We start from the raw sequence: 24,952 nt of genomic DNA on the forward strand, positions 1-24,952 counted from the left end.
AGTACCTTTTCCAGGAAGAACTAGCCTAGCTTGGCACTGGGAACAGGTGATTGGGCTCTTGCTCCCACCACAGGCCAGAAAACATGTAGATTATGTGTATTTGAACCTAGCTGGGAAGTCCTCACCAAGGTTAAAGCTGTTAGGTTTGTATTTTAAGAGATACCCAGCTATGCTGTCATCCAGGGTGCAGGGCATTTCCTCTCCCCATTGTCTGCCAAACCTTAATCCCATCTTGTAATTCTAGTAGGAGTCCGTTTCTATCAATGGGCTCCTTAAACTCTTTTCTCTTGAGCCCTTTCTAACCATATCATTCTGTTTCTTAGTTCCCATGCCAATGAAATGGAAAACAAAGTGTTCTGGAAGGTCTACTATGAACATTTAGAGAGAGCCGCTACGCGTGCTGGTATGTAACACGAGTTCAGGTTATTGCTTAACGTTTTGTGTTTTCAGGTTCATTTCCTCATGAATTTAGGTAATATTTTGTATTCTCTTTGGCAGCTTTTGTTCACTTTTTATGAAATGTTTTCTCTTGGTATTCTAGAAGTTAATTCATGATCACAAAAAACCCACATAGGATCTTGGGATCATAGATTTAATGCTGAAAGGGAGATGTCACCTAGTCGAGCATTCTCACTTAATAAATGTAAAAACAGACCGAGCAACCCCTCTCTAAGTGACATGCAGAGGTAGTATCAGCCTGGATTTGAGCTCCAGTCCTCAGCTCCCAATTCAGGACTCTTGCCACTATACTCTGCTTTGACAAATCATGAAGCTGCTTCCAGTACTACTGAAACCTCTCAGGATTCTGTTTTATAGGTGCCCCCTCCTCTTTTTTTTTTTTTTTGGGCACCACTGGCTTTTCCCTGTATCATATCCTTCCCCAGGTAGAACCTTCCTTTGTAACAAAAGAAACACTGAAGCAAACCCCACCAGCACAAATGACTCAGCCTTTAATTATTTGCAAATACAGGCAAGTTTTTCTCAGCCCCAACTCTAGAGCAGGGATGTTTATTTCATTATCTTTTCTTTGGAACAGGTATCAGTTATGACTTATTCTGAGCTGCCTCTTTGTGGTGGTGGTGTTGTTTTTCCATTTATATTGTAGTAGTTGTGTTTGTTCTACTGAATTTTTGTTTTGTGCCACCTGATTCAAGTCTCCGTTGTTTTTCTAAATTCTCTCATTCTTTGTTCCTTATAATAATATTCAATTACGCTGATATATCACAGCACCAAAATTCCAGGCAAAGGAATTTGAATTCTGCCCCAAAGGCAGTAGGAAGCCATTGAAAATTTTGACCAAAGGAATGAACATTCCAGGTCTGTGCATGATAAATATTATTCTGGCTGCAGTATAAAGGAAAGCTTGAAGAGAGGGAGAGGAGATGAACAGTGGAAATGCCTGTGATTATGTCTTTGGAAGGAGGTGGTGAGGAGAGCTTAGACTAGGGTGGTAGCAGTGGGAATAGAGGAGAGACTGGAGATGAGCAGTGTTGGGGAAGGCATGGGGGTCATTTTTAAAGTAGATTTTTACTTGTATTTACGTTTTTGTATTGCCTGCCTTTCCCATTGTATCCCAACCCCAGTTCCCTTTATAACAAAGACCTAAAAAGGTGAAACAATTCAGCCAAACTAACATCAGAGCCCGACATTCCATGCAGGGTTCCACACCCATGGTCCCCCACTTCTTTGAAGAAGCACCAGAATGTGCTTTTTCCCACCTATTTGGGGTCAAGTCTAGGCTCTGCAGTTCTAGAACACTTGCTTTCCTTTGTTTTGAGGTGGTTGTGTCCATCTGTATGTTTTGGTCATCAGTGATTTCATTTTCCTTGGTTCTGCTTCCTTCACTCTTCATCAGTTCATGTATATGTCCCCATGATTCTCTGTATTCATCATCTTTATCCTTTCTTACAGTACAGATGTGCTTCTTTTTCTTTGTGTACAGTGATTTGCTCAGCTGCTTTCTAAGCATGGATGCCTCCTTTGTTACCAGTGAAAGTCCTGCTGTCAATACTTTGCTTCCTGAGGGGCCTTTCTTTGGTTGTTGAGCTCCTGGTGATGGGGCCTAGCAGGGGAGTATCTTGGTTAAAGAGCATGGCCATTTTTGGTCATTGTCTTAGCAGGGTTCTGAATCTCTTCCCAGAGTGATTGGGCCTGTTCACAGCTCCACCAACAATGCACCTGTGTGCCTGTCTTTCCACAACCTCTCCAGTGTTGACTATTCCTACATTCTGTCATGTTTGAGACACACCTTTAGGGTTGTTCTGATTTACTTCTTTCTTATTGTTAGTGATTTGGGGCATTTTTTCATGTTGTTCACAATTTTTACTTCTTTTGAAAACCCTTTATATCCTTTGACCACTTAGTGTTGGGGAATGGCTTTTGGTCTTCTGTTTGTCTTACATTGGACTTTTAAGTGTAACAGCATTTCCTGTTACATGAGAGGTAGCCGTGGTTTCATGGTTAGTCCCACAACCTGGATTCAGATTCTGCCTCTGACCTATCCTGGCTGTGTGATCCTGGGCAGGTCATCCTGGACCAGTCACTGAACCTCTCTGAGATGCTTTTAAGTGGCTGATCTGTGCTGGTGGAGGGAGTTCCTCATGGGTAATTCCATCTACCAGTGAAGTTTTAAGGTCCAAAAAACTAAAGAAATGATGTTCAAGAGAAAAATGAACCCAGTGGCTTAAGCTGTTGTCTTGGAGTCAGCCCAAATGGTGTTTGTTCTATTAGTGTTTACTACAGTGTTATCTTAGCAATATTTCTTGGCACTCCTGTGTATTTTTTTTTTCTCCACAGAGAAGGAACTACAGAATGATCCCAGAGATAAACATCTTCGAGATAAAGGTGGTGAGAAGACTGAGATGGGAAATGTGGGTGCTGTTTATCACGAACAGCTGGAACAAAGAACAGATTGTCGGGAAAGGCTGGACCACACCAACTTTCGCTTCTTGCTCTGGAAGGCCCTGGCAAAGTTCCCAGAGAGGGTGGAGCCCCGGTCCCGGGAACTCTCCCCTCTGTTCCTGAGGTTCATCAGGTAAGCGATCCCCTCCTGGGATCTGCTCCTGGGGCTTTCTGAGGGAGAGACGAACTTCGTGGATGTCGATGAGTTACTGGGCTGGGTGGAAAGATTGGTGGTAGCTCTGGGGAGGTATTGGTTAAGCCTTGTCAACCAGAGGCGGCAGGTGTTGCACCAGCAGCCCTCCCAAGCGTTAATCCCAAGATTAAAATGTTTAACAAAATAACGCACAGTAGGACGTAGGTAAGGTTGGCGCAGGGGCTTCTAAGCCAGTTTGTGGCCTTTGTTTGTGGTTCTTCAGGGATACTGCAGGGGTCCTTTGGTTTGTGCTTCATTTACACCATTTCTAGTTGCCTTTGACACCACTGTGTAGACTGTCAGCTTCTTGAGAGAACCTGTGCCCCCTGCAATGGGAAATCCACGTGGGGAGCAGTGACCAGGTCTTTTTGCATATAGTGGGAAGACTCTTGAGTCAGAGGGCCTGGGTTCAAACCATGCTTGTGGGGTCTGGGGCTTGGTCTCCCCCCTGAGCCTCAGTTTCCTCAGCTCTACCACATGAGGAGGTTAGAGTCAATCCCTTCCACATAGGTTCCTCCTGGCACCACAGCTAAGCTCCTGATGCGTCTCTGGCCTTCTCCTCCTGTTTCTCTCTACGGGACTCTGAGAATCAGCCTATGGACAGTGGGGGTGTGACAGTTGAACATAAATTGTGGCGTTTGGAGCCTGATGAATATTCCTATGGGAAGGCCTCATCGCCTGTTCCTCCTCATTTGCCAGCACTCGCTAGTCTGTCTTCCGCCCAGGGTGCAAAGAAAACCTCCTGATGACCCTCAGTCGGAATGTGCCCCCAGCCCCCAGACCTTCTTCCTTACCCCCCACCACGGCCAAGGGTCATCGGGCCTCTTTGTTCATTGGTCGCTCATCACAGCTCTTTGGGAATGTGGCACCAACACCAACTATGGGCTTGCTCGCTTGCATCTCCATTACTGGCTCCAAGGAGTCGTTTGTAGGAGATTGTTTTGTCCTCTATAACATCACCCTCAGGAGAGCACGGATGCTTCCAGACGGCTTTTACATTCCTTTTACCCACGGCGGTTCTTGTAGCCTATGACTAGCCTAAATTCCTCTTGAACCCAATTCCCTTTAGGCCTGAGCTCTTCTCTGGCTTGTCCCCAAAGCGTAGTCTTTGTAAAGTCTGCTCTGTGGGCAAAGGAAAGAGTGTCCTCAGGAGGTAGGGAACGTCAGTGCCGGAAGGGACGCTGGAGATGGGCTGGGCCAGTCGGTGCCCTCTCCAGGGGTTTCAGGCAGTCCCCCTTAGGCACGAACACCAAGAAGTGCCAAGGATGCTCGAGACCGAGCCAGGCCTGTGTGGGTGCGCTGGAGACATCCTTTGGTGTTTGCCTTTTTAGAGGGACAGCCCCTCAGTCCCTGGAGCACGTCGGCTCTGCGGGACCCACTTGGGCTATGGACAATTCAAACCCTTTGTCTTTTGTTCTCTCTCTCCCCCTGCCCCCAGCAATGAGTATTATCCAGCCGACCATCAAGTAGCCCCAACTCAGGATCTTCTGAGGAAAGGCAGCGCAGCCCCCGAAGAGGAGAGAGAGGAGGGGACTCCCACGGAGGGCGACGAAGCAGCCGCGGACGGCGAGGAGCTGGCCGACGAGACCGTGGTGCTCGGCTGCCTCAAGAAGAAGACCAGGAGAGCCGCGGCCAAGTGAGTTCTGTGGGCCCCTCGACCCGGAGTGGGGAGGGACTCCAGAGGCCGCCTCGCTGACCCCGTTGCTGGCAGGGACATGGGAGCAGTCCCTGGTCCAGAGGCGGTTGCAGCGGCGAGGGGCAGAGCTGGCTTCCCCGCTCTCCCAGGGCCCTGTGGCTCATTTTCCATGTTCCCCAAACTCTCCACCACTTCCAGTTGCTTATAAATTAATTTCTGAACCGTAGGTCATTAAAGACCAAGATGAAGATAAGAGCCTCACTCTGTTCAGCTCATTGCACCCTCAGAGCAACCTGAGGAGATGCGTGCTGCTGTCATTCCCATTGTACAGATACCAAAACTGAAGTGAGAAGGGCAAAGGGAATTGTCCCCGGTGACACAGCTGTTAAATGGCTGAGGCAGGATTGGAACTCTGGTCTTCTGACTTCAAGTCCAGTCCTATCCACTGCACCACCTAGCTGCTTCTAAGATTAGTTCATGTAGAATGTTTAAAGGAAATTATTAACTGATCATTTCAGTAAATGTATTTTCTTATTTTACCTTTTTCATCAAGTACACTTAACCAAAAGTTTTTAACATTCATTCTTTAAAATTTTGAGTTCCAAATTCTCTTCTTCCTTCCCTCCCCTCCCCCTTCCCAGAGAAGCCAAGCAACTTGATAGACTATACAGGTGTGGTCATGAAAAAACATTTCCACATTAGCCATGTTGTCGAAGAAAGTGCATACCAGAAAAACCCCCAGGAATAGTAAAGAAAGTTAGAAAAGTCTGCTTCAGTCTGCATCCAGACTCCATCAGTTCTCTCTCTGAAGATGGATAGCATTTTTCATCTTGAGAGCTTTGGGGTTGTCTTGGATCATCACACCTCAGAGAAGAGCTGAGTTGTCCCCAGTTCTTCATCATATGATATTGCTGTTACTGTGTATAATGCTCTCCTTCTTCTGCTCATTTCACTCTGTATCAGTAAACGTATTTTTAAAAACTTTAAGTACCCATTTGCTGATAAATAGCTGAACAGAATGCATCAAAGTTTTCTAGAGTAATGACTGTATTTTCACATGCAATGTGAGATTTGGGCCAGCGAAGTTTTCTTTCAAATGAAAGATTTTGATGGGAGGGAGGGAAGGATGATAGGAATTAAAACAGTCTGAGGAATGATAGCTCACTCAGGAGAAATAAGCCTTCCCGGACCTCCTGCTTGCCTGGTGAATGAAGAGCCAAATTCTTCCATAAGGGTTCAGTCCCTCCACCCTAACCCCAGTCACACACCTAGAATCTCAGTGGCTCCCTTCTCATCGAGTCAGACAAAGGAGGGGAGACCAGACTAGCAGGGCAGCTGGATGGTCAGCAGATTGAATTTGTTTTATACTTTTAAGGTGTCCAAGGTGCAAGGAATAGAGGTTTGGAAGTTTTGGTGTTACTTAATGTTTTTCAAGTTCGTCATATGGAAAAAACATTTTTTGGAGACCTCTTCTTGAACATAGGTCCCCTCTCTAACATTAGCAAGGAGTAGTCCCCTTTAAGACCTCCAGCAAAGGGGAAGCCTCAGTCTCCTGATGGGTCCTCAATATGCCCTTCATTCCTCCATCCCTCACCCCAGTGTCCTTGGTTCTGTAGTCTGGAACCAAGCAGAAAGCACAGAACCCTTCCCCCCTCTCTGCCTTCGCAAGTAGCAGCTCTCCCTTCTCTGGGCTAACCGTCCCTGGTTCCTCTGACCAGCTCTGGTGGCTGTTATTCTGACTGACGGCAGGACCCACGGGGCCTGGGCTTCACACGGGGTATGAGAATCCCAGAAGTGCGCTGCGCTGAGGGGTGGGAGACACCTTGGGGTTAGCGGTGTTTCCTGCCAGACTCGTACATGAGGGTTACTGCTGGGCTCGAGGTGTTTGGTGTCACTGTCAGACAGCCTCATTGTTAATCACATAGTGAGATTTTAAGGAAGTGGTGCTCTTTTTTCCATTCCTTTTCTTTCTTGTTTTGTTTAGGCAATTAATTGCTCATCTGCAAGTTTTCTCTAAGTTTTCAAACCCACGGTCCTTATATCTGGAATCTCAGCTATATGACCTGTATCTGCAGGTAAGTGAGATGAGTAATGGGCTTTCATAGGGGTCTAGATTGGAAAGATAGACCTCAGAGACCCTAAGGGACTTGCCGGCTAGTTGGTTTCAGAGGAGGGATTCAAACTAGAGCCTTCCTGACTCCAGGCACCTGCCCTGGCCGCTGTACCATGCTCCCTGGCCCCCTTCTCTCCTTGCCCTGTGTCTCTATAGCCATGCACTTCTTTGTGAGCCTTTTTTTTCCTGTTGCCCAAAAGTAAGCGTAGCTGGTGAGTGAAGTCGTTAAAAATACTTGACATGGTGCCGCTTGTGCTTGGTGTTAGAACCATAAAACCAGTGACTTGAAAGGGACATCTCATTCAGCCTCTTTCCAGTGCATGAATTTTCTCTGTACCGTCTTTGAGAAATGCCGCCCCCCCCCCCCCCAAGCGTAGAAATGTGAGTCGAATGTTAAAACAGTAACGCTAGCTGGCATTTACATAGTGCTTTGAGGTTGGAGCACCTCCAGCCGTGGGGAACTTTTTACCCCATGAGGCAGGCACCCACTGTTAGGATGTTCCCCACAGCAAGCTGCCCTCTTCCTTCCTGCTGGCCTGTCACTCATAATTCTCCCACTAGGGACCAAAGAGAATAAATCTGATTGGTCCGCCATTCACATACTGAGCCCTTGGTGATTGAAAAACCTTTTTGTATTCATTAAACGAGTTCTTTCTTACCGCCTTGGAACAGTCTGTCCCCATTTGTGTGCCAAAAGTATATGTGCCCATTCACGGCTCCAGCTCTTTGCTACTATGAAGTAATGCTGCTATAAATAGTTGGGTGTACACAGGCCTTTCTTTTTGTCGTTGTCAAGATATTTTGGATCCCATTTCTGCCATTTATCTTGCTACTTTTTCTTCTTTTTGTAAATTCCCTGTGTCTGCCTTTTATATTTTCAACTAAGTCAGTAAAAATGTCACAGAACAGGGCTGAAGATAGAGCTTGTGTTAAGCCATTGGACACATCTCCTTTACTTGATATTGATCCATTAATCAGTTGTCTTGGCATATGCTTTTTCCATCAGTTAAACCATCTAGCCTTAATGAGGCAGCACAGTGAGTAGAGTACTAGACCTGGACTCAGGAAGATCTGAGTTCAAGTCCTGCCTCAGACACTAGCTGTGTGACTCCAGGCAAGTCCTTTAACTCTGACTCAATTCCCCATCCTGTAGGACACTTCCCCCCCCCCCCCCCCCCCCCCCCCCCCGCAGGTAATCTTCAGCATCAAATGAGATGTTTGTAAAGTCCTGTACAAATGCTATTGTTATTATACTCTGACTCACATTGCTTTATTATATTCCTATGAATGTTTAACGACTTTGTGGAAGGATTTGCTAAAATCCACGTATATTAAGTCTATTTGTCTAGTCCTCATGAAAGAATACAGTGAATCTGACATGACTTGTTCTTAGTGAACCTATCCTGGCTCCTAGTGATCACCGCTTTCCTTTCTAAGGACCCACAAAACCACCCATGTAATAATCTACCAAATCATATTATATAAAGTATTTTGATCGAGGTCACTGTAAATGAAGCATAGCTGACATTAAGTAATGAGTTAACATGCATAGCAGAATTCATACTTTGATGTGATGACTGATAAAGAGTCATAACAGTGGATTGTAGATGGAGGAAGACAAAGGCAATTAATTTTTTTCTAGTTAGAGATGGCTTTTTGGTGGAGGTGAAATTTCTAGAGTTGTTTAAAAGGGAGTTTGGTGAATTGAGATGAGAGAGGAATTCCAGTGTGGGGTCTGGTTTTTAAGCCCTTTCAAGAGACATATCAGAAGGTTTACTTAATAACAGCAATGTACGTTTTGGATGCCCTTATAGAACCCCTAGGGAATTGTGTTTTTCTATGTAGATCCTTAATAGGTTGAATTTTATCAATATCATTTGTATGTTTCACTTCTGTTTAAAATGTGGAGTATGGGCCATATTTGTAAAGTCAGAGTTCAGAATGCCTAATTATCAGCATGATGTCAGGGAGGACACATTCAGGTTGCCCCCTACCCCTCACACCTGCTCCTGCTCCTGCTTTGCCTCAGTAGCAGTTACTACAGGGTCAGGGACTTTGTGTGCATATAGTTAAGAGGGTAGAACAGAAATGACTTGTGGGTATGGTACAACAGTACGAATTTTGTGTTTTATTTCAATAACTGCTCCCTTCCTGACTCCCTTTCTAGCAAACAGAAGTGAGGTAGGAAACAGCTTTGGGAAAAAAGAAAAATTTCGACATTTAGCAGTTAGTATGGACAAGTGACATAACGGCTTCATGCTCCAGGCCATTGTTCTGAGGCAGTTACTTATGGAGATGTTTTCTGGGTGGGAGTTTTCTTTTTGAGTTCCCCTAAGATAAAATTACCAGTCTGTGTAGGGTCGGAGGGGATGATGTATGTTTTATATATAAATGACTTTTGCCCTTTTTGATCATTTTGTAAAATTTTATCCATAGTTATTATTGCATCCTGAACAAGATGTGCAAAAAATAGCCCTGGAGTGCATCATGACGTATAAGCACCCTCACATTCTGCCCTACAAGTAAGTGGGGGGGTGACGTGGGAGGGGGTGGCCCTGCTATTTGACAGGCTGGTATTAATCTTCTGTGTAGGAGACATCATTTTTATTTTCAGACTAGAAAAACAATTGTTCATTTCGTATCAAAGGGGAATTTGAGAAACTAGAAATGTACCTCATTAATAAGAATTCTTTTTTTTAAAGATTCTCTAAGAATAATAAAGTAGCAGAGGAACCAGGTTATTTTAGAAATATGTAGAGAAATTTGTAACATCTTCTTTTCTATGCAAATATTAAAATGAATGCCTGAAAAATAAGGTTAAAACTTAATGAATTAATTTTAAAGAATCAAATAGGGAGTTGGTGTCAAAGACCTGGTTTCAGGTTCTCTCTCTGATACATAATGATGTGTGACCTTCACTGCCTTTTGGCCCCAGGCAGTGTTTTTAAGACATTTTTAAATTGATCTCTCTTTGTAACATCACCTCCCCCCTTTCCTACCCGACAAGCTGCCTTTTGTAATAAAGTCGTTTTTGGTTGGTTTTTGGTGGGGTTGGTTTTTTTTTGCAGGGCAATGAGGGTTAAGTGACTTGCCCAGGGTCACACAGCTAGTGTCAAGTGTCTGAGGCTGGATTTGAACTCAGGTACTCCTGACTCCATGGCTGGTGCTGTATCCACTGCGCCACCTAGCTGCCCCCAGGGAAAAATATTTGAAGAAGAGAAATGTTCTGTACCCTTGTTTTATTAAAAAGTAGTTGAAGGGGCAGCTAGTTGGCTCAGTGGTTAGAGCACCGGCCCTGGAGTCAGGAGGACCTGAGTTCAAATCTGGCCTCAGACACTTGACACTTACTAGCTGTGTGACCCTGGGCAAGTCACTTAACCCCAACTGCCTCACTAAAAAAAAAAAAAAAGTAGTTGAAGTTTATCTCAGGTTTTTACTCTCTCACAATGAGCAGAAATTTGATTGTGTTTTCATTTAGAGTTTGTTCATATGTCTTTTATAAACAATTCACGAAGCAGGTATTAAGTACTACCTTCAGTGTACGGGGCCCAAAGACAAAACAAGTGTACTTCCTGGGATTTCCTTGGGAAATTATCTGTTAGACCATAAATAAAGACTATTGTTGGTTGCTAAATACCCTATTTGCCTCCCCAGAATTCCAACTGATGTCTTGCCTTGGTTTAATGTTAAATATTATTTAGTTTTACTCTTACTTTGTGGGAAGACGAGACTGATGAGCTGCTTAAATTGTCACTGCAAATCACATGACTCTGATTTGTGTTTGTTATCTACAGGGAGAATTTGCAGAGGCTGTTGGAAGACAAAAGCTTTAAGGAAGAAATTGTCCATTTTAGTATTTCAGAGGAGAATACAATTGTGAAAATAGCCCACAGAGCCGATCTTTTTTCAGTTCTTCTAAGGTATGTTGACTACCGATAGACATGGATATCTGTCTATTTATCTTTCTATCTATCTAATCTATTGGATAGAAAACCAGCCTCAGAGTCAGGAAGACCTGGGTTTAAGCCCCACCTTTGACACGTACTGACTCTGTTGCCCTTGGCCTCCTCGTGCTTTCAGCCACTTTCTGAGGCTATACATTGAGAGGCCAAAATGTCCATCTGCCTCGTTAGAGAGGTTACCTCTTAGGAAGTTTCCCATACCAGTGAAATTACAGGTCCATTTCCATCCATTTCCTCCCCGACCCTCCAACCGGCAGTACTGGTTTTATCAGTAGTATTATAGGGGCTGTTCAGACTTTTGCATAGAACATCTCTGTGGCATTAGCTCCGGCTCCTCGCATCTTGAGGCTGATGAGGACTTCAGAGGGCATCAAGTGCCTCCCATCCCTGTCTGTGCCTCCTCTGTCCCATCCCCCAAAGGGCTCATCCAGTATCTGCTGGAAGAAGAAATATTTATTAAGCAGCTGCTGTGTCCTCCACACTGTTTCAGATACAGCCATTAGCCCGTCTTGAGTTTATTACGGTACTTGGTACAACAGTTCTGTCTGAGTCCAGTTTCTGCCAGCGGCTTCCTGTTTTCCCGGCAGTTTTGTCCAATAGGGAGTTCTTTGCTAGATGATGTATATTTTGGGGTTCCTGAGTTCACTTCTCTTAGATTCTTTTTTGTTTAGTTTCTCAGGCGCCATTTCAAGCGAGGTGGTCTTCCTAAAACTCATCTCTCTGCCACCTTCCCAGTGGGGAGAGTCGTCATGGTGGAGCGGATAGAGAATTGGATTTGGAGAGAAGCTGGGTTCAGCTCCCAGCTTTTGCTCTGATTAGTTCTGTGATCTTTGGCAGGTTGTTTCACCATCACATAGGCTTCGCTTTGCTCCTCTAGAATGAGGAGCTTGGGCTAGATCAGGAGTTCTTATCCTGTTTTGTTCCCTGGACCCCTTGGGCAGGCCGGTGAAGCCCCAGGACCTCTTCTTGGAATCCTGTTTGTAAATATATAAAATAAAGCAATTCTATGGACATATACTTAGCACATATTGCCACGAGGATCCCAGGTGAGGACCCCCTAGGCAAGAGCATTTCTGAAGTACCGTCCAGCTCTGAATCCTGTGACCTGGGAGACCTGCCCCTGTCTTCCCCCATTTGTCCCACTCAGCCCACACCCAGAGAAGGTCTTTCCCTTCCTTCACACACGACAGCTGACAGCCTTCCAGTACTAAGCCCACATACATTCTGTCTCTGCCAGGCTCCCCTTCTAGCCGGCCCAGGCTAGATAGCATCCCTTCACTGCCCTTTTTGTCATGTGCACAATGAAGACCACTTTCCTCTTGCTTCCATAGAAGTGAACCACTTTCTTTTTGTCTCCTCTCATGGAGAAGGGGCTGGGATGATGTCACATTCACTCCAGAAGTCATGGCTGCTCAGCCCACTCCTCTTATTGTTCTTTTTACCTTTGAAAAGCTTCCATTTGAATAATGCTAGCTCTTCCATCAAGCATCTTCCCTGCCTTTATTCTTAGGAAGTCAAAGATTAATACAAATCAATACAAATAACTAATACATTTCAGCCTGTGATTAGTATTTAACAGCTTTATTATTTTAATTGTAATAGGCACCCTGTTTAGTACGCCAGGGCCCCAGCATCCAGGCTGATGAAGGTAGCACAGGACTGAAGTCGGCAGATCTTGGTTTTATTCTGATATTTTGCCACTGATTAATTACCTTTGGAAAATCACTTAACTTTTTCCGGTCTCAGTTTCCTTGTGTGTAAAATGGGAGGCAAGGTTGCTGTAAATTAGACCATGATGACCCGGTATGAGAAATTGCATTAAAACAGATTATGAAATGGGTGGATGGAGAATTAACCACTTTCATTTTTGATTTTATAGAATTCTGTATGGACGAATGAAAAACAAGACTGGGAGTAAAACTCAGGGCAAGTCGGCTTCGGGCACGCGCATGTCGATTGTCTTGCGGTTCCTTGCAGGGTCATCACCTGAGGAGGTCCACATGTTCTTAGACCTGCTGTTTGAGCCTGTGAAGCACTTCAAACACGGTACTGACCCCTTGTGGCCCTCTCTGGTTTCCGTCCTGCTTGACCCTGCTGCCCCTCCTAATTCTGGGTGACGGGTTCTCTGTGTATTCAGGGGAGGCCAGACACTGAAGAACTGGGGTCTGGGTCTGACTGACCATGGGCAGGGCCCTGATTGACAGTGGGAGGCTAGTCCTAAAACCCTTGGAGGGAGCTTGGAGCTTCTGAGCAGCGGGGCCTAGAAGGGGCCAACCTGGCGACTTCACTGGGGGAGGGGACTTCCTGGTGTGGAATTCCTCTCCCTCTTCAGTCACCTTGGGCATGGAGATGGGAAGTGACTGGTCCAGGGTCATAAACTCAGCTCTTCCTGGCTCTGAAGCCAGCTCTCTCTCCACCGTGCAAGGCTGTCCTTTGTAAAGTGGTGTTCCTGCATCGAGAGCCAGGTTTGCAGACAGGAAGACCTGGACTCAAGTCCTGCCCATGCCACATGCTGCCTGTGTGACCCTCTCACAGGCCTCAGTGTCCGTTTCTCTAAAATGGGCCTGGTAACAGCACCGGCCTTAGAGTTTGTTGTGAGGATCATGTTTGTAAGGAGTTGTGCTATTTGTAGCAGTGGTGTTAGCACCCCCCTCTCCCCCGTCCTCCTCCACAGTCTCTCTTTCTGTGTCGTTGCTAGGGCCCTGCCACTCTGCAGTTCTGCGCGCCGTGGAAGACCTGGATTTGTCCAGAGTCATCCCCTTGGGCCGTCAGCACGGCGTCTTCAACAGCCTGGAGCTGGTCCTAAAGAACATCGGTCACCTGGTCAGCCCCTACTTGGCCGAGATTCTCCAGATCCTGCTCTGCATGACGGCCACCGTGTCACACGCCCTTCAGCAGAGAGAGAAGGTGAGGGGGCTTCTCTGGGGTGTCCCTCCTGGCCTGGGCTGCCCTCCCAACGCGTGTTAGAGCAGTAACTCCCCCAGCATGTAGCGCAGGGAAGAGGAGGCTGGTGTCTGGGTGTCCTTGGCGGCAGGATGGCAGGGACGCTGGCTCACGCCTGCCCTGACAGGCTGGGACATGGACTGTCGGTGCTCTGAGGGCAGGGGCTGGACGCGTCGCTCTCATCCTCGGCTTCTCGGCTGATGATGATGAAGGCCTGAGTGGGGAAGACTCGCTTTTCCTGAAAAGGTCCCGGGCGGCCCTGACTTCTGTTCCTGTAGTTTCCAGCCTTCCTCCTTCCTGATCTCTGCAGCACTGGCTGCTGTCCTGGTGCACTCCCTGCCTCGGTTTGCCCTGCTTTTCCTTCTACCTCCCTCCCTCTCCTCTGCTTCCTCTTCCCATCCCTGGAGGTGGCTGCTCTCCAAGGCTCTGCTCAGGGCCCTCTTTCCCCACCTCGCTCCCTTGGCATCCTCAAGTTCCCAGGGCCACTTCTGTGCCTGTCCCTCCCAAACCCAGAGCTCTTCAGCTACAAGTCAGACATCCTCGGGAGGCTCTTGGAGCACTGCCCCGGGGTCTGGGCTTGCTTTGGTAACCATGTTAAAACAAAATTGAGGTTCCTGTGTAAGCCCATGTCTTTTCTGAAGAGGGCTCGGGTCTCACCTCGCCGCATCCTAGCCATGCAAATGGGCCTTGGTTTCCTTGTCTGTCAGGGGAGCTTAGTGAGGACCCTCCCCGGGGCCATCGTGAGACCCAACCATGGGAATGGACACAAAGTCCTCTGCAGGGTGTAGACATCCTGTCGACATGACAGCGAGTCTGCTCTGAGCCTGAATGAGGGCAGGAAACAGAAGCAGAGACTCAAAGCTTCCGTCTCAGCGTGGGGCCTCCCCTTTGACTAGCACTGTTTTAGGCACATCACAGGCACTCAGGGGGTGCTTACGGGTGCCGGTTCTCCAGCTTTTAAGTGGAAAGCTCCGTTTCTGAGCCATCGCTTAACTTCAGAGTTACTTAGTAACAGAGGCAGACTCACGAGGTTATTGATGTGATCTGGCACCACGTTGGTGAGGGCAGCGTCCAGCCTGCCCCAAAGGCCCTTAGACTCGGAGCCAGACTATCCGGGTTAGCCCTGCCTCCTGTCCTGGACAGGGTCACACGGGTGGAAATGTCACCTGGGCCTCCCTTGCTTGTCGTCCTGCTTGTTGTCCTTCCTGTCGTCCGCCAGGAGAAATCTGCTAAGGATCTTTTTTCCTTTAGATGGTATAGGAGTTTGCAAAACCACATTCAAAACAAAAATAATTTTAGCTGACATTTGTATAGTGCTTTAAAGCTTCTAAAGCACTTTCCAGTTAATCTCTCATTTGGTTCTCATAACAATTCTGTGAGATTGGTACTCTTATTACCCTCATTTTACAGAAAAAGAAACTGAGGCTTCATGAAGATCAATGACAGGCTCAGGCTCACTCAGCTAGGAAGTGGATGAGGCAGGATTTGAACCTGGGTCTGTCATGCTGGCTGCAGGCCTAGTGCCTTAGTCACTCTGCCAATGCCCTGCCTACTAATGTGTTTTAATGAAGTTAGACGTTTGTCAGGTTGCACTTCTGCAATCGTGCTGTTCAGTTTTGAGTGTGGAGACGGTCATCTCCCCCTCCCCTTTCTAAACACTCTGTATGTTTTAAGGTGGTTAGAATATTAAACAACATGCTTAGAGAATCTTGACTATGATTTTTGGGGCAGTACCCTATGTCCACACTGACAGTGGACACAGGTCCTGGGCTGAAAGCAGGCTCACTGTGAGGTGGCTGATTTTCCCTCCTGGTTTCCACTTTGCGTGGTTCTCTTTGGAGGTGGAGTGCAGAAATCCCTCAGCACATGGAATGCATGGGCTCCTTTTTTCTTTTCTTAGTCCCCAAATCTGGTGGTGGCCTTGCAGGCCTTGCTTTGCCTATCTTCTGGGTCTACTTGTAAGTATGTAGATGTCTTGCTATTTCCTTTGAGTTTAGACAGCATTTTTGCTAACTGTCCCTTTTCAAAACGAACCCTTATCGTCCACCTCTTGAGTTATTCTTCTGAATCCCCTCGTCTTACAGAGGAAGAGACTGAGGCTTGGGAAGGTCAAGCCCCTGCCCCCAGGGCCTTCCAGCTGCAGAGGCCAGTCTGTGCTTTAGGAAGCTCACCCCGCAATCTCACCTCTGCCGAAAGCCGGAAGACAGCGTTATTTGAGATGGTTGAGGAGGAGAGTGCCCTATGGAAAGTCCTTCTGACCCCTCAGAACGTGCTCTGTTGGGAGGAAATAAGCTTGATGGGATAGGCCAGAACTCTTTGTGACCAGAGCTACTGATGGAACGCCAGGCCTGGCATTAGGAAGGCCCCAGCTCACATCTGACGCAGACCTTTCTTGGCTCTGTCACCCTGGGTGGGTCACTCCCTCCTCTCCCCTGCCTCAGTTTCCTCATAGGTAAAATGAGGGGTTGGACTCGATGGCTTCTCGGGTCTTTCCCCACTTCAGATCTGTGAGGTTCTCCTGGAAACATTGAGTAGGCTCATCTCTGCCCAAATACTGATGCCAGATCACCTTGTTAAAGAGAGGACGTCTCATACACCAGACTGTTGCGCTGCAGAAACAGCCAGTCCAAAGGCCCCTCTCCTATCATCCCTCCTTCCCCTTCTGTGATGGGGATGGGTTAGTCAGGCTCCAGCGCCTCTCACTTCCTGGTTCCTACCGAGGCTGCACCTTAGAGCTTTGGCCCTGGGGAGCATTGGATTGGAACCATGTCTTACTGGCCACAAGATTTGGACATGCCAGGCAGAACCGTGTTCTTGTTGTCATTTCAAACAAACCTCGTTCCTTTAAATAAAACAAAATCCTTGGGGAGGGCCACTGTCCTGAGGGAGGTGTGGGCTTGTTCCAGGCTTTAGGGGGCAGAGTTATAGGACCAATGGGGAGAGAGAGGTGCCAGGAGGCCAGGGCAGGCCCAGCCAGTGATGGGTGTTCTAAAGCTCATTGGCGCTGGGAACACACTTGCCTATAGAGACAGCGCTGGGAGGGGCCATCAGATCCTCTGGCCACTCCACAGAAGCCGCATCTTTAGCGCCAGCTCTCTGCTGGGATGCTGACTGACCTTGTGACTGTGGACAAGTCATTCATAACGGGGGTGGTCATACCAGTCCTGCCCCTCCTCCCAGGGTGGCCGCAAGGGGACGTCCTTCAGAGATCAGAATGAACTCTTACTCAGCCAGTTATATTTCAGAGCCCAGCGATCTCCCCATCTGACCAAATTTTACCCAGCCTTCTACATGAAGACTTTTTTTTTTTTTTTTTTAGTGAGGCAATTGGGGTTAAGTGACTTGCCCAGGGTCACACAGCTAGTAAGTGTTAAGTGTCTAAGGCCGGATTTGAACTCAGGTCCTCCTGACTCCAGGGCCGGTGCTCTATCCACTGCGCCACCTAGCTGCCCCAACATGAAGACTTTTTATAGCAGCCCTACAGCATGTGGCTCTCAGTGAAAAGCAGATTTTAAGAGATGAATGAATGATAGGGCATTTCTAAGTTGCATCCTACACACTGGGCAAGGTGCTGAGGAGCCAAATACAGGACAAAGGTAGGCCTTGCCCTCGGGGAGCTTCTGTTCTCCAAGGGGAGACAGCATGCATGGGGGTAGGGATAGTCAGAGAAGGTGGGTTTGGTTTGGTAGGAGTGGAGTCATAGCGCTGTTGATAGGAAAGTTTTAAAATTTTAATTTAATAAGCATTTGTTTTCTTTCCCACCCCATCTCTCTCCATTGGGAAAAAACTAACAAAACCCTTGTGACAAACATGTGTAGTCTTGCAAACCTGGTTCCTGCCACGGCAGCCTCCGGAACTGTATCTCTGCTCTTTGAGACCCTTGTGTCTGTCAGTAGGTGGGTGGAACACTTCACCATTGATCCTCTAGAGTTGTGCATGATCTCTGCAGAGGCGCATCCTTTCCAGAAGCAGGGCTAGTTTTGTGCCGATTACTGTTCCTAGAGCCGGGGTAGAGAGCTGCTTTGGCCGGGGGGGGGGGGGGGGGGGGGGTACAAAGCAGCAGGGTCGATGGCAAGATGTCTGGGACAAATCACCGTAAAGCCTGGTGTGAGGTTATCTCAGATGCATTGGCTCCCCAAGTTTGTCGTACCTGCTCACCCATCTGGGTAGCTAAGCCTCTGGGCTGTTTCAGGCGGGGCCTGTTGCTCTTGGGCTGTTAGGGGTGTAGAGCTCTCTTACAACCTTCTGTAAAAATATTTTTGATGACTAGCTGGGCTTAATTTGGAGGGACTAATTTGATTGGGGTACTAATTCTGGGACTTTTGAATATTTGGCTGTCTAACTGCTATTAATATAACATGGGCCACCACACTGCTCCACTCCCAAATTGATAAGCAAAATATTAAGAAGCCTCTTAACTAAATAATCAAAGCAGAGTTTGTTTATGAGATACTATTTAAAATTAAGAATACAGGGAAATAAAATATACAACCTGACTGCATTGCGGTGGGTCTCTTTCCGGTGGGTCTCTTTCCGCTGCTTGGAACTTTTTTAATACAATAAGGGCCTGAACGTTCTCTTGCCTCAGGGTACTCACTTGCCCAGCTACTTTCACTAACTCCGCCTGTACCCTTTCACTTTGTAAATCCCCCTGCTTCTAACTTTCCTCTCCTTACTGCCACCACTGAACCCCTGTGTTCCTCTCTCACAGACCTTCTGTCTGTCTGCTCCTCAGTCTGCCCTCTGCCATCTTTGCCGCCCCTCTAATCTTTTCCACCTCTCTTAATCTTGTCCACTGGCCTTTCCTCCTTGCTCCTAGTCCTGTGTTACTGTTTGTCTCGTCCCCCGTCTCCTTGTCCGAACCTCTTCTCAGCCTCTCTCGTCCGCCCCCGCCAATCTTGTCCACCGGCCTTTCCTCTTTGCTCCTAGTCCTGTGTTACTGTTTGTCTCATCCCCCTGCTCAGCTCCTTGTCCGAACCTCTAATCTAACTCCCAGGTCTATATATACCTTTTCTTCTCTCCACTCAAATCTCGGGGCTTCCTGCGCCCCCACAGACCAAGCTAATTTGCCAGTCAGGGCTGTGGCTGGTGGGGGTGGGGGTGTGCTTGAGCAGCTTGTGCCTTAGCACAGGCTATCTGGGATCTTTCAGATAGCTCTGCTCAGGTCGGAGGGAGCTGGGGGCTTTTTTTCCCCCCAGCTGTCTGACCTGGCATCTTGTATAGCCCACAGGGCTTTTTCACTCAGCTGAAGCTGAGGAGGAGGGGCACCAGCCCCTCCCACACAGAAGAGACCCTGAGGGCCTAAGGCTTTCCAATCTCAGCCCAAAGGTAGGGTCCCCAAATCAAAATAAATTTCCACACTTCATAGTGGAGAGACTCAAGTCTCCTGTGGCCAAATCAAGGTGGCGCGGCACTCTAACATCCTTCTATCTGCTTTTCTGTTCTGCTATGCCTGTCAGCCTTCTGTGGGCTGTACAGGGCTTCCCCTGAGCTGATGTTGGACTGGCTTCCCCTCTCTAAAGCTGTCAGGGTGCCTTTCCCCAGCCATTGTTTGCCCAGCATCAGTTCACTCCCAGCATCAGAGCTTCCCTCCAGTCAGATCCCCTCCCTGCATCTCCTGCACAACCTTCCTTTGGCTTCTGTCAGAGTGGCTTCTTACTGACACTCCTGCTTTAGGTTAGGGTTTCCTTCTGTGCTAGGTGGACAACCCCCAAATCCACATTTCTGTCCAATAGGACAGTTACCCTCCACTTTCCCTGTGGTTCCCCAACAGTTTTGTGATGCTGAGTTTTTCCCTAAACTCCAAAGTTCAAAAGGTCATACTCAGATTAGTTGTTGGAAAGTAGTCCCCTGCATTTGTTCATTATTACTCTTAGTATTATTACTATTACTCTTACTATTCTGAACTTGGCTAATACCAAATAAAGTAGACATTGCCATATACATAGTAGAACAGGAAAAGTGAGTTGCATGTAATCTCTATTATGGACAACCTGTTCTTTTTAAAGGATGCGCTCAGTTCGGGGTAGAGTTTTCATACTTTGGTGGTCAGTTCTTAATATCCATCAGTACTATTATCTCTGAGCTGTTTTCCCTCAGAATCTCTCACTGTCTTATCTGTGAAGTTGGTTTTGATGCTCAGAACTGTTTTTCCTATGAGTACCTCACACAAAATACCCTTTTCTTGCTCTTTTCACTAACTGAAATGTCCACATAAGTAAGAGGCGGCACCCTACACTATGATTTTTTGGGGACATTTTCTAAAATCACCATTACATGACACATCCTTTTTAAAATGTCTATCAAGAGAGTGCTTTTGGTCAGTGACAGAGACATTGAATGTCACATCAGGGATGTTAGTCAGAAGCCATCTCCCCCAGCCAGTACTTCACCAGTGATCCTTTCTACAACATTTTCAAGGAGTGGTCACCTAGCCTCTTTTTGAAGACAGTACAATCACTTGGGAAGTGATGCTACCTCTCAAGGTCTCTTGGAGAAAGCCTTCATTGTCAGGAAGCTTTTTCCTGCATCAAGCTCTTAATTGTTTTTAGTTCTACCATGTGGGACCAAACCAAAAAAAAAATTGAATTCTCTTCTCTTTGCTGTTATAACCCTTGTAAGTGAAGAGAATTGTCTTATCTCCCCTTAAGTCTTCTCCTTTACATGTTAAACATTTGAGAGTAGAAGATAGCTGGGAGATTGTGAAGGTAACGTGGCCTTCTGCTGCAGAGTTTGGGGCAAGCACCAAATTGGAGTCCAGAGACTGGGGGGGGGGGTCCAGACTTGATCACAAACATAACTTTCACCGAATGATTTTAAGACAGTTACCCTTAGGGGCTTCCTCAGTTCCCTCATCTGCAAAATGAGGGATTTGGCTTCACTCTTGAGTTCTTCATCTGGGGTCTGGGACTTTTTTCTTGACGTCGTCGTTCCCTGTGTGTCTTTTCTAAATTTAACGAACATTAAAGGGAGGGGGGGAAATGCATATACAAAACAGAACAGAAAAAGAACATCCTCTGTGTAACCTGGGATCTTCATTCCATGTTGCTTGCCCCTGCCACATGTCTCAAACTGTTCTTTGCCTAGTGACAGTTTCCCCTTTTAAGGAAGGTGACTTGCGCAAAATCACCTGGGAAGCAGGACAAAAGAAAGCACTTGCCTGTGAGCCCAAGGTTGTCAGCCTGTCTTCTGGCACGGTGGTGAAGAGCACCATCTCCCCCAGGTGGTCGCTGCCTGATTGTGCTAAGAGGAGGCTTCTGTTTTCACAGGTACAGCTGAGGGTCATCAATCCCCTAAAAAATCTGAGGCGTCTTGGACTCAAGCTGGTCGATGAATTTTTTTCGGAGCAGGAGTCTTACGACTTCAGCACAGAAGAAATCGATGCTGTTTTCCAAGGCGCCGTTTGGCCTCAGGTAAAGGATCCATTCCGGATTCAGTTCAGCTGATGCCAGCCAAGGCCTGCAGACATGTGATGAGAGCTTGGGAGGAGGTTGGGAGGGCCAGGGCTTATTTAGTGTTGAGCTCTGGGGCCTGGGGCCCGGGATTTCCTCAGCACCTGCCTCTGCCTGTTGCTGCCTCTGTGACCTTCAGCCTTGGCTTCTCTTCCACAAGATGCACCTGATGCATCAAGGCTGGCTGACTGTAGCCAGGGTGTGCCTCACCCATAGAGACACCCTTTCTTGCAAGATTGTTCAATAAATTAACCTTCTCGCTTACGTCCTGAGCTGGGTTGAGTTTGTTCAGCGAGGACCCTTGTTTCTCACACTAAGGCACCTTAGATTTGGGCCCTAGGCATTATCTTGGGGTCAGCCGTCTCCCAGAGACAAGTGGACTTAGAATTACAGGGTCACACATCAAGATTATTTATTTTCTAGATCACCAGACTCGCATCTGAGAGCCAGTATGCACCAACTCTTCTACTGAAACTTATTCACACTTGGAGCAAAAACCCCAGGTATAGTTTTTCTTCTTTCCTGAAGATTAAAATTAGCTCCTCTTGGTCAGTTGCCGTCAAAGTTTGTGGAGCATGGAATTAGTTCCTGACAACAGCTTTCTAGAAGAGCATTATTTATGTCTTCTGCTTGACATCCCAAAGGCAGAAACTGTGTGGAAAATGGGCAGAGCTGTGACTTGATTTCTTGGATGTTGTTGCTTTCTGAATACAGGCTTACCAATAAAAGCTGGGTGGGAATGGTGCCCCACGTCATTGTGACCCTTACCTAAAAACAGAAGAATTTCAATACCAGGGCCATTATAGATTTTGAAGGTGCTCTTCCTAAATAATTACCTTATGCAGCAGACATGAATTGTCTTGCTTTTACTGGTCGAGCAGTGTGCTGTATGGAAAGACATTGAGGACTGGAGTCAGAACCAGGAATTCTTGTTTCTAGCTTTTGCTTCTTCTCTGGGCCTCAGTTTCCTCATTTCTTAAAATCAAATGTTTGAACCAGAAGACTCCATTGTCTTTTCTGTTGTGGTAACACAGGTGAGAAAGTGTGACTAGTATTATCCTTTGGCCTTTTTTTTTTTTAAAAAAACTTAATTTAGAAAGTGCTATAAAACTTTGTTTTCCCTGGAATGCCCTATGTTGTTTTTAAATTTTGAAAATAGATTTTTATTGGGTTTTGGTTTCATATTACCTACCTTACCCACTCTTCTTTTTTTCATGCTTATTTCACTTTTTTTTTTTTTTTAACGGGGCAATGGGGGTTAAGTGACTTGCCCAGGGTCACACAGCTAGTAAGTGTTAAGTGTCTGAGGCCGGATTTGAACTCAGGTACTCCTGAATCCAGGGCCGGTGCTTTATCTACTGCGCCACCTAGCCGCCCCTATTTCACTTTTTTTAAAGTAACAAAATTTGGGGGCAGCTAGATGGCGCAGTGGATAGAGCACCGGCCCTGGAGTCAGGAGTTCCTGAGTTCAAATCCGGCCTCAGACACTTAATACTTAACTAGCTGTGTGACCCTGGGCAAGTCACTTAACCCCAATTGCCTCACTAAAAAAAAAATAAAAATAAAGTAACAAAATTTTATTTTTTTCTCTCCCCTCACTAAGCCCCACTTTGGGAAAAACAATGAAAACCTCTTAACAAATATGCATGGTCCATCATTTCTCTGTCAGGAGTAGGGGCAGTATGCTTAATCATTGGTCCTCTGGAATGGTGATAATTACATCATTGATTAGCGTTCTCATTTGAAAGACTTGAAAACTGATCGAAGTAGCTGTCAGCAAAGATTATGTTTGTGTGTGTATATGTATCAAAATTTTTTCTGTGGCCTAATGTTTCTCACATTCAAGAAATATGGTTATATAGACAGTTAAAAGAAAAACAAGACCAAAAGTCATTCTCCAATAGATAATGTCAAAGGATATGAATGGTGTTCGGGCAGTTCTCCAAAGAACTACAAACTATTAATAACGTATAGAAGAAGGCTTCAGATTGCTAATGCAAATCAGTACAAGCCTGAGGTTTCACCTCACACTTAGGCAGATTACCAAAGGTGAAAGAAAAAAGAACGGTTGATGTTCGAGGTGTTGTAGAAAGACAGGCACACTTTAGCTCCATTGTGTGCAGTGTACGCACAGGCTACAAAAACAAACTCACAACATTGGCCAGCATGTCTGAGTGATGATTACAATCCAGAAGGAGATAAGAGAAAGGAATGCAGGGCTATTCCAAATGACTACAAAATGTACAAGCCATCTGCAAGTCCTTCTAACAAAGTATACTTAATGCTCATATAGATACAATTAGAAGTTGATACTTTAAGAACTATGATAGGCACAACTTAAATAGATGGCAGACTAGTCAGTCCTCAGGCCTGGGCCTTGATAAAAATGACAATACTGCTAAAATAATTTGCCTATTTAGTGCTATGCTGGTCAGACTATAGAAGGGATACTTTGCAGAGTTTGGTAAACAACAAACAACAGAATACTTTCAGAGGAACCACAGGCTTTTGAAATAATGCAAAAGGACAGGAGTGAAGGGGCCACAGCACTTCTCAATCTCAGACTGTATTATAAAGCAGTAATCATCAAAACCAACATGATAAGGTTAAAAAGTAGCTCTGTGGAACAGACTAGACGAGGAAGAATCAGAAATAACTGAATTCAGGGGCAGCTAGGTGGCACAGTGGATAGAGCACTGGCCTTGGATTCAGGAGGACCTGAGTTCAAATCCAGCCTCAGACACTTGACACTTACTAGCTGTGTGACCCTGGGCAAGTCACTTAACCCCAATTGCCTCACCAAAAAAAAAAAACAACAATTCAGAAACCTGAGTTTATTAATCCTTAACATATACATTAGCTAAGCAGTGCAGTGCCAGTTGATCAAGGACCAGGGGGAAAACTGGAAAGCCGTCTGGGAGAAATTAGTCTTAGCTTAACATTTTAAACCATATAGTTGATCAAGGACCAGGGGGAAAACTGGAAAGCCGTCTGGGAGAAATTAGTCTTAGCTTAACATTTTAAACCATATCATACAACAAATACTGAATGGGCGTGCTGCCCAAATACTGAAGAGAAGCAGCTATGGCCAGGGCAGAATTCTTTTTTTTTTTTAATTAAAATAAATTTTTTTGGCGGGGCACTGACAGTTAAGTGACTTGCCCAAGGTCACACAGCTAGTAAGTGTCAAGTGTCTGAGGCTGGATTTGAACTCAGAGCCTCCTGAATCCAGGGCTGGCGCTTTATCCACTGTGCCACCTAGCAGCCCCCAGGGACTGAATTCTTAACCAAACAAAGGATGTAGGCAGTTGGAAAAAATAAAATAGATAATTTTGATTAGGTAAAATCCAAGTGCCTTTTCATAAACAGTACATCAAGGGTTAACTGGGGGGAAACTTGACATCGCTTATTTCTGAATGGTCATGTTTTTCATGTTTTTCTTGCAGGTACTTCCCTTTGCTGGCGAAACAGAAACCTGGGGAGCCAGAGTATGACATCCTCAGTAATGTGTTTGCTGTTCTCTCGGCCAAGATCACGTCGGAAGCCACAGCCAGTGTTGTGATGGATATAGCCGACAACCTCCTGAACATACCAGATTTTGAACCCACAGACACAGTATCAAACCTGACTGTGACTGGATGTGTTTATGCAGAGATAACGGAAAATGTAGACGGTATGAATAGAGACAGACAGAAACCAATAGTAGGGTCTTGGTATCGAGCATTGTTTGTTCGCTCCCTCCCTTCCTCCTTT

The 24,952-nt window shown here is 46.3% G+C and overlaps 1 protein-coding gene across 3 annotated transcripts in view; it reads left to right on the forward strand.

Moving 5' to 3' along the window:
- The window catches only part of UTP20 (UTP20 small subunit processome component), a 103,223-nt gene that overhangs the window by 36,612 nt on the left and 41,659 nt on the right, over positions 1 to 24,952 (forward strand). For all 3 annotated transcript variants that reach the window (XR_006353195.1, XM_043965521.1, XM_043965520.1), the window contains exons 20-30: positions 324 to 403; positions 2,797 to 3,034; positions 4,533 to 4,730; positions 6,715 to 6,805; positions 9,280 to 9,365; positions 10,638 to 10,763; positions 12,685 to 12,851; positions 13,504 to 13,712; positions 21,017 to 21,160; positions 21,623 to 21,702; positions 24,646 to 24,872. Coding sequence is in view for 2 of the 3 variants with exons in the window: in XM_043965521.1 (XP_043821456.1) it covers positions 324 to 403; positions 2,797 to 3,034; positions 4,533 to 4,730; positions 6,715 to 6,805; positions 9,280 to 9,365; positions 10,638 to 10,763; positions 12,685 to 12,851; positions 13,504 to 13,712; positions 21,017 to 21,160; positions 21,623 to 21,702; positions 24,646 to 24,872 (1,646 nt within the window). In the remaining variant the exon portion in view is untranslated. The remainder of the gene's footprint in view (positions 1 to 323; positions 404 to 2,796; positions 3,035 to 4,532; positions 4,731 to 6,714; positions 6,806 to 9,279; positions 9,366 to 10,637; positions 10,764 to 12,684; positions 12,852 to 13,503; positions 13,713 to 21,016; positions 21,161 to 21,622; positions 21,703 to 24,645; positions 24,873 to 24,952) is intronic.

This window comes from Dromiciops gliroides, chromosome 5 (genome assembly GCF_019393635.1).
Source record: "Dromiciops gliroides isolate mDroGli1 chromosome 5, mDroGli1.pri, whole genome shotgun sequence".
In the NCBI taxonomy this organism is placed as follows: domain Eukaryota; kingdom Metazoa; phylum Chordata; class Mammalia; order Microbiotheria; family Microbiotheriidae; genus Dromiciops; species Dromiciops gliroides.